We start from the raw sequence: 12,645 nt of genomic DNA on the forward strand, positions 1-12,645 counted from the left end.
CTAAAACAGTTTTCTATACTATGGTTAATTTATTATTATAGTTTCCAATAAACAAGTGGAACCTAGGAAAAGAGGCCATCAAAGATGCTAATCTCAGTACTTTGCTCTGCAATAGCTGGTGAATTACTGATATTAATATTTCATGTCATGTTCGATGTACTTGATTACATCTGCGTGATTAAAAAGCATGCTTGCATGCTGTAGTCTGAATACATTTATGTAGGGTAGAGAATCACTGAACAATAACATATCCTCGAGACAGCAGACACTTCGGGTGAACGAAAAGATTTGGTGTGCTGCTAATTCAATGGAACTTGGAAATAACCCTGTTGGTCTCCAGACCCAGACAAACCTGGAAATAACGCTGCTGGTCTCCAGCCCCAGACTTGGGGGATTTTCCTCTCATGGTATTAGAGACCATTCTCAAGAGTCCGGATGACTGTTTTACTTCCCACTTGTACAAATGGAACAAGTGAGGTGTCTCCTACTCTTCTGATCACGTCCCCCACCAGGACTCTGCCACGCAGGGGCTCTTTGCTGCCCCCAGAGCCCTCCCTCACCTCCCGTGCCCAGACAGCTGGCTCTACCCTTCTCTCTCAAGGACCCTCTCCTCCTGCAGCCCACCGGTCAGATCAGTTTTTCTCTCTCCTTTCGCCTCTAATGGCCATCTTCCATCACTGCGGTTGCTTCTTAATTTTGTGTCTCTATTTTCAGCTATTCATTTTTAAGGTATTTGTAAATAATATGCAAGTACATGTTGCCACCGATTAGGAGTGTGCTCCTCCTTAATTTATGTGTTAGTCTGATGCAGTACAGCAGCCCGTTACTGCACCGTTACATCTGACCTTGGCTATCAGGTAAATGGCTGACAGAATCCTCCACGTATGAAGGGGCCTCCAAAGGCCCCTTGGCTGAGATGCAGAGGCTGGACTGGATCCTGGGCCCAAGTGCGGTTATCTGTAATGGTTGTTCCAGTCAATAAGTGAAGCTTCTGGAAAAGAGCACCTGGTAAACTTTATTCCCTTTCATATTATAATGAGTTCCAAGGACTAAGTCTTTAGGAAATCTATACATGAAGTTGCCCTTACAGATTATTGCTGAGCCACTGTTGTAATACTTAATTCTGTCCCTTGTGCAGTGGGAAAGCTTGAATATGAAAGATGCTAAAAAAAAACATTGTACCATTTTTTCCAGCCATGCTGCAGTTGATATTAGAACAGCTTACATTGTCATCCAAGGCTCTACTAAAATCCAGCATCTCTACAAGGTGGCTCAGCATCTCTACAAGGTGGCTTGTTTCTTGGTTCATTTTCAGCACCCACATTCTGACAGATCGATTGCAATGAGATGCCTGAGCTCTGGTTGCTCTTGTCATTAAATGGAGGGCTGGATAAAGACACAAGCTGGTGTTATACATTGGCTTCAGCAGCAGAGATGGCTTAAGAAATGCCACTCTTGGCCCTGTGTCCCAAACTTGGATCCCAACTCACTGTCTCCATTCTGCCAAGATCTTTTTGTGGGACAAAAGGTTATTTTTAGTGCGGCTCAAAATTTGGCAACTTTTCCACATGGCCCTGCTAGCAGTTTGTTAAAGTACTGACAGGGATGGTGAGCTGCAACTTGGGAGGGAACTAAAGGCAGAGGGCGTGGATCCCTACTTGCCAAAGCCAGCAGAGCCCTGAGTTAACCTCCGTGCTGAGGAGGCTGTGGTTTGTTCCCTCCAAAACGTGGGGCTGACACCTCCTGAAGAAACTGCCAAGATGAGGTGTGTGTTATGCTGTGTGTAGAGGCACCAAAAAAACTGGTCATTCTACTGGGCACTGTACAAATGAGTAGGGGAAGGAGAGCTGCCAGAGAGGTTGTGGCCTAAACGTGTCAAGGTGGAAGAAGGTGGTGTTACCAGTGAGGAGCTGAGATGCAGAGAGGAAGCTTGGCCAGTCCTGCCAGCCAGTCCTACCTCCTGCAGCAGTTGCTTGCCCTAATTCCATAGGGGAGAGACAGATGGAAATCAGAGCTTTGAGTTTTCTTGTTCAAGTGCTTCCTTCCCTCCCTGGGTCTTCCTCAGGGTCTGGTCAGTGGATCTGAGGTGCCTGCATCTTTAAGTTTTTTTTGTTATACGTGGACTTTGGGCCTGCTTCCAAGTAGAGGCTCATTTAATAAGAATAAAGGGTCCTTTGCCCATGGTCAGAGTCAGAAATAAATGTGAAATAAGCCTGTCAGGTGTAAATATGGCATGGATTAGACATGGTGAATAAAGGCAGAAGTTCAGACCAGAGGTTAAAACTAGTGCTTGAGAGATGCAACATTTAGGGGAAGCTGCACAGCTGCTCTCAGCTCCTGGTGTGCCTGGGCTGTTAGGCAGAGCGCAGCCCAGCCCTGCTGTGCCTTGGAGCTGGAGGGTCTTTCATCTAGTGGATTTACGTCCTTGCTCTATACTGGGCTGCTCCAGTCTGAAATCAGTTCTTGCCTCGGTTTAAACATTAGAAAAAGCTGAATAGGATTTTGTTTTGCTCGGTGGGATTTAATTGCAAACATTTTGGGGTTATATGAGATGTTCCGGAAAGTGTTTCCAAGCTTTTATATTCTGTCATGCCCCGGGGAGTCTTTTCCAAATTCCTGTCCAGGAACGTTTAAAGTAGTCACAGGAGAGGCTCCACCCTGAAGCTCTGCAGAGCCTGGTGTGTGCTGGGGCCAGGGGGTTTTGGGAAGTGTATGGAAATCTCCACCCAGTGTGCACATGTTCCAGTTCGCCTGGAAAGCTGAAGTTCATGTAGCCTAATCCTGAGATCTCGGTGACTTGTGGCATTGTTTGCTGTGGCTGTTATCCTGACGGCTTGGCTAATTACATCCTGTATAACAAAGCTTATCCTTGCAGTTCTGTTTGCTTTGCTTGCTCATCCTGGCTGTCATACTAGGACTGTGTTGGTCCCTGCAGATAACTTGGCGTGGCAAATTCTTTATGTAGCTTTGGGCATTACGTGGTTTTGAAGGCAATTTAATAATCATGCATTTCATTCATTTTATAAGCAGAACAAGAGGTTCTTCTCACTTGTGAGACTTCCCTGTGGAAGAGCCAAAGGAAGAAAGCTATCCCACACATCTGTTTTGCCATGGTGGAGTTGTTCGTGAGACAGGAGTATCATTTTTAGTGTATAAGGTAGTAGCAGGTTCATGCAGTAGAAATTAAAGGCCTAGTTTACCACAGTACGATGAACTCCTGAAAGGTGTTAACACACTTTGTACTGAAGTTATAATAAATTCCATGAAATGTGAAAGCTGGGCACAATATAAAATGCTCAACTTTAAAACAGCAGAGTTTACAACCAAAACAGACTGCAGCCCATAGAGACTGTTTATTGAATAACTGTTAACAGTTACACTTTTAAAATGGCCTCAATCCAGCTTTCCCAATTTTTCCTTCAAGACTTTTAAACACAGTTCATTGCACTTGAAAACTTGCTGGTGCATGTTGAGAGAGGGTAACTTTTTCAAAAACACAGCCTGTCGTTTTTAGTATTGTGAAAAGGATCTGCTGTAAGGGGGTTGAAGGCTTAGCGCTCATCTTGAGCTCAGAATTTCTCTCAAGGCAAACCTTATCTTTGTTCAGATCATCCCTTCCTTAGGAGCTGAGTAATCTCCTTGTGCTACTACTGCATGGGTTGCAAAGTAATGGGTAGTGTGCTTGCAGCCAGAGTAATTCAGTATGATAATAAGCCGTGGCTTTAAATGGCAAATATGCTGATTGTGACTTGAGTTCAAAGCTCTACAGTCAGTCCATCTCTTGCTGAGGGCATGATAGATGGAATAAATCGATGGTGTGGCTGGTTTGATGGCACGACAGAAATAGTGATGCCTCCAGAGCCTGCTGGCATGATGCCAAGCGCGCATTACGCTGCAGAGCTTTGGCTTCACAACGTAGACAGGGCATCTTGCGCTGACCTGGCGCTGAACTAGAAAAATGCTGTCCTTGGCACCACGAGCACCCTGGCCCTAATGACAGTGGGTTCGGCAGTGGATTAGATGTTGTCAGGATGATGCTTCTCATTTTTGTAGATGCCCCCACCCCAAACTTGTAAGATGTGCGAGTGAGGCGCCCTTTGAGGGAGCGTGTCTTTGGGGCTGCCATTTGGGATTTTGTTTGAAAGCAACAAAATGGCTGTTTGTCATCCTCGGAGTCATGACTTCCAGCTGGGTTTCTGCACATGTACACAGCCGCTTGCCGTCTACCGGCTTGTTCCTGCAAATGTGCGTGCAGACTTTCACGTTCAGGGCTGGGGAGCCAGGTGCTTCTGAGTCTTTCCATCCGCTTCCTCCCTTTCCTTTCTGTCATGCTGTGCACGTCTTTGACAACCATGCTGTGCTTATCACAGTTATATTTTGCTGCGACTGCACGGTGGTACACCTTGACTCCTCGTTACATGCTTAGCTCGGATAGGTGTCGTGGAGAAACCTCCTCTCTCTCTGTGGTAGTGATAGTCCCCATAAGATTTCTCTGCTTGGTGACCCTCTGGTCATAGCACATGTGTTCAAGGCTGGCAAGTTGTAGACTTCAGAACGTGCTTGCCTGATCCTGCTAGCACCTCATAGTAAGAATTGAGTAAAACGCAGCTATAGGAAGCGAAATAGAGTATATGCTCCTCGTTGGCAAATGGTAGAAGGGATGTGCCTCACTGAGGAACTTTAAAATATAATTCAGTTATTATTTGAGGGCCATAAACTGTCCAAGTTTGGGAAGACATAAATTGTAGTTATCTTCAAAATCGGTGAACACGTCAGGTTACATCTGTGGGTCAGGGAAGAAGGCAGTGCCGCTTTCCTGGAGCTGTGCTGCTGTAGCTGCAGAAGTGTTGCTGAGAAGAGCTGCTATGCTGAACTGCAGAGCAGTGTCACTCCAAGCAAATTTATGGCCAGGTTTAGAATTGAATAAAATATTTGCTAGGGGTTAAATTAAATGAAGCAATGTGAGAAAGGGCAGATTACATTTTCCACTTGTGACTGTGAGTGTAATTGGAAAGGTGGTGCATTGGAAAGTGCTACCTAATACCACCTTTGTGGAAACAAAGCCTATGAAAGGAATACTGCTTTCATGCCACTATTGCCTTCAGTGTACACTCCTATAAATACACTAGACAACTACAGAGGGTAGTGAAGAACTTCAAAGGAGGCAGCTGGACCTAAGTATAATAGTATTCCACCAAACAGAGCAATAATCTCTACTGTTTACTTTAAAATGAGGAACTTATTCATGGAAAATACACTCTAAGACCTCACGTGTTTATAGAACAGTACAAATATATACTTTCTTCCACCACGGTGTCTTCTCTCCCAAAGCATTATGTAAACACAGGTGAAAGTTAAGCCTTGCAACCTTTCTGCGGCAAATGTCACTACATCTGTTCTTTAGAAAGGGAAGGCGAGGCCCAGGTCAGTTCAGGAGTTTCCTGGGGCAGAGGTGAGAATGGTGTTCACATCACTTGGTCCTAGTGTTGTGTTCCAACATGGGAATCCCATCCCTCAGTGTGATGTTACTCTTCTCTTGGGGACTCTTGCAAAGACTCTGCTGCCCAGGGTTTATGGGCTGGGGAGGCTCCGGGTGCTTAGGAGGGCTAATTCCCCACAAGCACGTCGAACTCCCTTTGCTCCACTTAGCACTTGGTGAGCTGTGAAACTGGAGAGAAGTGTGGGCCTCCTCTATGCCAGATGTCACTTGGCTGAAGCAGATGAATAAACCACAACTTATCACTTATTAATGAGAAGATTCAAGGAATTTGATGCTTCTGGAAAATAATATCTCCAGTGGGAATTTGTCATGATGTATGGCACTCCATGGGATATCTTTATGCTTCTACAGAGTCCAGCTCAAGAAATGTGGGGAATTAAGGAGTTTCAACTATAGGTACTACACTGTCAGTTTATTGAGGGGTTCTGTTGATCGCATATATGCCTTGAATACAGGTTTGTGTAGCTAAAGCCAACAGAACCTTCTGACAGGGTTTTTGTGTCAGTTTGGGGTACACTAGTTGATTAAAAATGCCCAGTTGATAAATATGCTCATCATAAACCTTCTTAGCTCTCTTCTACCTTCTGTGTTTCTGCTTCTCCTTCAGAAGAGACAGCAGATTACTTGCTTCCTGTTGGCAAATGATTTTGGTCATTTTATGCAAATGGATGGTGGTGCAAGCACCAAGAATACACCCCACTTTCTGGCAAACTGGGTACAGAATCAGGGCAAAAAAAAATAAATTTTTTTGTGTCATCAAACACTGAGCAGTAATAAGGACATAAATGCTACATGTCCGCTTGTTCTAAGCATGTTAAAGGCTCTGCTATGTGTTATGTACCTATTAGTAGTCTTTGCTTGCGTCCTATGAAAGGATCGTCTTAGTGACTCTATCAGGAGTATAATTTAGTCAGCAGAAGGATGACTATATGGGTATTGCACTTGATATCTGATACATGTCCAGACTCTCAAATTCTCTGTGGAAGTCAATGGGCTGTTTGGAAATCCATATTTATATCCTTGCCAAATAGATGTCAAATGTTGTCCTAGACATGCTGTAATGGAAAGCCAGACTTGGATGTTGGGGCAGGCTTTTCATAGATGTCCAGGCCCTAGAGTTCATGGTAGGTAACAAATAAGGAAATGCAGCCTGCCTGTTTACATGGAGGAGGAGTTCTTTCCTCATTCAGAATAGTTAAATCTGTATTTTGATTTCAAACCTACCATAACATTTGAAGAATTTCACTTTCTCCTGTAAAATCAGCCCAATAAAACACCAAAAAAAACACCATAAGATCCTATAGGTGCCTGTGTTGTGCCTCCAGTTTCCATCAAAATTGTATCAAATTGGGATACAAAGGTTTCTTTTTCTAGCAGTCACTGAATTGTTTTTTTTCAGTGCATCCTCAAATGCGCAGCTGCCTGAGTCATTTCAGACTAGACAGCTACATTCCCTTAGGGAAACTGTTTTACAGTCTCATTCTAGTAAAAAAAAATCTTCTAGGATTCCTCAGACTTGCAGGCCCAGAAGATTGTCTTACAAATCCTTGTGTGCTATGGTACTCTTCAAACCTAAGGTAGGATACTGTAAATGGTGGACTAAATTTCAAACCACCTTTGGATGGAACAGGGGTAGTTTGTGTTAATTACAGATGTGACTATGTAATATTTCACCCTTCTCTACCATGTGTAAGTTTGGATTTAATATATAATTTTTTTTGTTGATACCAACCATCTTGAAGCAAGCAATGGTGTAGTATTTTATCTCAGCGGCTTCCAAGTCTGTCTTCCTGTAAACCACTGACACTGCAGCAAAGCTTGGCTGTTAGGCCTGCTAGGCTTATCAAAGCTGCTTGTGGTAGAGATTCTTCAGTACTGGATTTTCATCATTTTTCAGGCATGACCCAAAAGGTACCTTTTGGATGAATGTTGATACCCTCTTGGCAAGAGATGACAGACTGAAGTAGTAGCTGGGTGTGTGAAGATGCAAAAAGGAAGCTGGCAGAGTTACAGAAATGATTTAGGTGATAATTAAATTAATTAGGTGTTTAGGAGCTTTTAGACAGCCTAATCGCATTCTCAGGTACCTAAATACATTTAACTCAGTCTTGTTTAACCCCTGATTCATGTCACTTTTGAGTGACGGTATATTTGCTGATGGGGAGATACTAGTTGTTTTGTTTTAATTTTACAATAGTATTTGTTTATTAAAGATACATGTTTTAATAACAAATTGCCACGGCAGGTCTAATGAAAACAATGATTAGTGATTTTCTTGGTTAATGGGGAAAATGCGCAATGTCTGCTTTCCCGCAGCCCTATCTTAATAAAAAAGAAACTGTAGAATTACACCTGTGTTCATTTCTTTCAAAAGGGGAGAGTTACGTCTGCTCATCTGACAACTTCTTCAAGAAGGTGGAATACACCAAGAATGTCAACCCCAACTGGTCCGTCAATGTGAAGACATCCGCCAACCAGAAAGCACCTCAGTCTCTGGCCAGCAGCAACAGCGCCCAGGCAAAGGAGAACAAAGATTTTGTGCGTCCCAAGCTGGTAACCATCATCCGTAGCGGGGTGAAGCCCCGAAAGGCAGTCCGCGTGCTCTTGAACAAGAAAACTGCCCATTCATTTGAGCAAGTTCTCACCGACATCACTGAAGCTATAAAGCTGGAGACAGGAGTGGTCAAAAAGCTGTATACTCTGGATGGGAAGCAGGTAGGAGGTTTTATGGATGTTGTCTTTTTTCCTTACTTTCTCTTATTTTGAGGCTTTGCTGACTCAGAACAATTTTTAAAGACTAAAATTAACCTGAGATGATCACTGCCATCTGTTCTTTTAGAAGTCAGACTTCTCATGCCAGTGGTTAAGTTACTAAATTTTCACTGATATTAATATCAAGCAAAGAATGCAGCCAACCATCTGAGTGAAACAGATGCTCTGTCCTGCACGCCAGTGTGCAGCGCATGTCTTCTGGACTAACTAACTAACTAAATAACATGAGGAGTTCGGCTGACCGCCACCAGTTGATTTGGCTCTTAAGTATTGCAGGAGCTCTTGAGCTATGGATTCACTAAGTGAAAATGTGTTGCTTGACTTTTCCTGCCCTGTGATGAGGGCTTGTTAAGATAATGATCCAGGCATGCTCTTCTGGCTAGCTCAGTGCTTAGCAGGAAAAGTATGGAACGGTGGTGCATTTTCTTGACTAAATGTGTGAAGAAATAACACGCAAAAAGGCATTTGGGTCAAAAATACTTAGTGGGTTATTGTAATGTGCTTCATATCTACATGTTCCTGGAACTGAAGGAAACATCTGTCTCCTGTTAGCAGCAGAGCAATAAGCCATTTAATATTACTCCATCTATGAAAAGCCTTAAAGGAATGTGTAAGGTATGATTTGGGGACGAGGAAGAGCTAGATCCCTTAAGGAAAACTCTAAGCTTAATTTAGCAGGCCTGTGTCCTCTGTAACAGAGGGAGGATCTTATTTTGCTGTTTTTCTTGTTTCATATTCTGGAGTGAGGCAGCACAGCTCTTGTCTGGGTTGGACGCTGGCTGTTCTAGGGATTGATACTATTGCTTTAAAGTGACTCCCTCTCCTGTCTCTGGAGCGAATCATTCAAATGCTGGCTCTTGAAATACCATGCCAGTCTAGGCAGTGTGTCTAACCAACATGCAGACTTCACCAATGAAGATATTCATCCTTCCAGTACCAAATATTGGTTCATAAAGTGTACTAGTCCAGGTGCAGCGTCTGGGAGCTGAATATAGCATATCACTCTAACCTGTCTGATATTCATGCTTTTTCTCAACATTAGTGTCCCACGCATTAGTGGCCTATTGTAGCTTCAGAAATACAAAAATCTCTTGTGCCTGTCAAAGCTTGTGCTTCCACTTGTCTCGACCCAGCACTTCTACTTCATAATCCATATAATCTATACATGCGTGGGTACCTTTCCCACTGGTCTGTCCATAGATATGGTAGCATGTTGCAAATAGGCAGTGACACACACTGATGCAGTGAGAGCATTGGAAATGGTGGGGAGAAGGAACAGAAGTAAAGGAACAGGAAGGGGAGAGTCAAACTATCCCTCACCAGCAGCCCAGCGAGAAATTGTACAGGATTATGCACGTCAAATCACAGCTGCTTTAGAAAGGGCTTAATACATGGGTCTGACCTGAAAGCAGTTGCCAATTCATGCTGACACGCAGAATCCTATTGCACTTACAGTTCTGGATCAGGATTTTTAACTGGACCCTTAAAATGCCTCCGTTCTTTGAGAAGAGCCAGCATTTTGGAGGTGGAGGTGAGCTGCCGCTTTGGGCAACGTGCAGAAATGGTGATGCCCTGTGAGCTTTCGTAGAACTTTTGTCTCTGGTCCACCTGCAAACCAGTTACATGAGTGAGTGTTTTCCCCTCTACCTCTGACCAGTAAGCAAGGCCACATCAGCCCATGGACCGAACTGAGCTTGTGGCCTTGTGGTTGGACCAGCCTGTGAAGCTGTATGTTGATTCTTTAGCAGAGATCTGGGAAATGCTGCTTGCTCTCAAACTGCAGTTCGCCTAGAGAAGTCCAGGTGTGGGGCAGAGTGCATTTTGGCATTTGCTGCCTTGCATGGAGCTACTGCTATTCATAGAGCACAAAGATCAATGTAATTTAGCAGTTCCTACTGCAAACTGTTGTCCACTACAGCCACAATAAATGACTCTTCTTAAATCTAAAAATAAACAGCAACCTTGAATTCCTTGCAATGATGTCCATGCAGTGACTGGTGCCTTAATTTGGCACTGTTTTCATTGTGGCAATGTCATGGCTTCACCCTGAATTTTTGCTGCAGAAATCTGATTTCACTGAAAGTCTGAGTAAAGCTTCTACATTTAGCTTGTTTTATTGAGTTTATAATTTACCATTTTCTGAAATGTGTTTCTTAGTGCATTAGTGATATGAATCTTTCCTACCCCAGCTGTTTTGCTGTTTGCAAATGTACATGCAGTCCTGCAGTTAATGAAAAGAGTGAGATTACTTGTGGTTTGACATTAATTGAATGTTTAGTATTTGTTTGTGGCATCATTTAGTGTTGAAGTGTCCTGAGGAGCAAATCTGGCCCACTGAGGCTTTGTTTTGACTGGAAGGTTTCCTTCAATGTTTGTATTTTAATCTAAGTTTATTTGAAGCCTCCAGCCTATGTGTGAAGCTTCTGCTGTGGCTGTGGTGTGTGCTTTTAGGTTTTCCACTGCATACTACTCCATGAAGTCTGACCTTGTGACATGATATTAAAGAGGTTTTTGCATGTTGAATTCCAACATTAAAAAGAGGTTCTTAATGCCTAATTCTGACAAACTACTTTATTTTCAGGAGAAAATATTCATATAAATACACAAGCTGCTCAAAGATGAAATAGTGACAAGAATCCTGACAAGTCTGTCTCTTGAGTGTCATCAGAGTCGCTTTACTCCCTCTGTGAAATGGTAAAATTTACAAAAGGAATGTACAAAGGAAAATCATCCTTCCCCAGTCTGTGTGCTCTAACTTAATGTGGGGAGATGATTATTTTATTTATAGGCATTTCCATGGTGCTCATCAGCAGAGTAATCAAGATGCTTTACAAGTACAGGCAGTAGTGGCAATGATAGTGGTGTATAAATAATTACATTTCTGTGCACTGTAGACCTGCTGCATTTGAAATGAGAAAGCAGCTAACTGAGTGCTGGATGGGATGTGTTTGATAAATTTAACACTTAAAACAACAGTGAGATTAGGTCATCTTTCTAGGAAGTTTTGTTTCTTCTTATTTCTTGGGTTGTCTGTAGAAATATTATGCTTTTGAAACTGCTAAATAAGTATCTTTTGTTAAGTAGTTCATGTAACTTGGTCTTGCACGTATTTCTAATGCCTTGTGCCTTATCTGTCTGTATCCAAGCGCCTTCTCTCCTGGGTGTGTAGCACTGTATCTTGACAGACACCCTGGAACTCAAAAGGGGCTTCAAAGAGTTGACCAAGTCATGTCAGAGAGCTGCAGCATTAGAGGATCACCTTTTTGTACTCTTGTGGCCATATGAGAAATGGTAAAGGCCAAAGAGTTCAGTGCACTAAACAGATGCTTGATATAATGCAAAAGACATCAGCGCTTGATTTCATGACTACAACTCCTGTTGTGTTGATATACGTAGGAGTAAATTTGGTTTGATCTGTGGATCGTGTTGGAAATCAGCTGCATTGGCAAATTCTTTCTCTTTTTTAAACTCTTCTTATAGTAATTTCCAGAGTCCCGGATAGGGCTGCATTCCTTGGAGCACTGGCTACTTTATAAACACATGATGACAGTTTGTCTCACGTGGTTAATAAACCAAATTAGAAAACAGAACTTGAGACTGTGGATGAAGCTGCATTCAAATAGTTTGAATGCAAAAGATTGAACTAGACCTTGCAAATGTCACATAGGTGAACTCTCCCATTTGTGCTTGAGCTTTCTCACTGTGTTGTGCAATAACTAGGTGTTTCTCTGGAAGAGAGGTGGTTATTTTGTCCCTGCCAGCTAAGTGAGCAAAATGCATGTCTTTGCTTTCTGTTGCCTTGCTTTGCAGGGAGTGTCTGTCTGCATTTATTCCTGCTTTAAGTGAACTGTTACATCTCATGTCTTCTGCACATACTGAACTTCTTGTCCTGCTCTGTCTGGTATTCCAAAGCCTGCGAGCAGCTAAGTATCTACATGGGGACATGTAGTGACAAAAATCAGTCATTTTTTTCTATGACTGGCTATGTGGCTGATACTTCGGAAGGATGAGAAATTCACCAGGCAGGTTCAGATTTATTCTTGCATGAAGATACCTTTCTATGGTATGAAGTTCCATCTGCTTTTTTTCATAGGCTGATGTGTTGCCATGTTGTCTTCCATTAACTACCCTGTTCTGCTAACCCCTCTTTTAGCACAACTGAGCAATCAGGATTTGCTGCTGTTCAGAGTGGAGAGACCTTGCAGACTGCAGTTCTACATAAGTATGTTTTGCTTGACAAGCGAGGCAACTGAGTGCCTTTTTAGCCATAATAAAAGGCAGTGATCTCTTCTGGACTTTGAACTCTTCAAACATAGGGGAAAGGGTCATGCATGTGCTGTTCACTGGCTTTTATCTAGCCTAGACAAAGTGCT

General features: G+C 42.9%; 1 protein-coding gene across 4 annotated transcripts in view; it reads left to right on the plus strand.

Annotated features, from left to right (window-relative positions):
• DCX (doublecortin) overlaps nucleotides 1–12,645 on the plus strand; it is a 142,012-nt gene that overhangs the window by 62,675 nt on the left and 66,692 nt on the right. For all 4 annotated transcript variants that reach the window (XM_026100127.2, XM_026100143.2, XM_064518125.1 and 1 more), the window contains one exon: nucleotides 7,875–8,215. In XM_026100127.2, coding sequence (XP_025955912.1) covers nucleotides 7,875–8,215 — 341 coding nt within the window. The remainder of the gene's footprint in view (nucleotides 1–7,874; nucleotides 8,216–12,645) is intronic.

The sequence above is a fragment of the Dromaius novaehollandiae genome, chromosome 11 (assembly GCF_036370855.1).
Source record: "Dromaius novaehollandiae isolate bDroNov1 chromosome 11, bDroNov1.hap1, whole genome shotgun sequence".
Taxonomy (NCBI): domain Eukaryota; kingdom Metazoa; phylum Chordata; class Aves; order Casuariiformes; family Dromaiidae; genus Dromaius; species Dromaius novaehollandiae.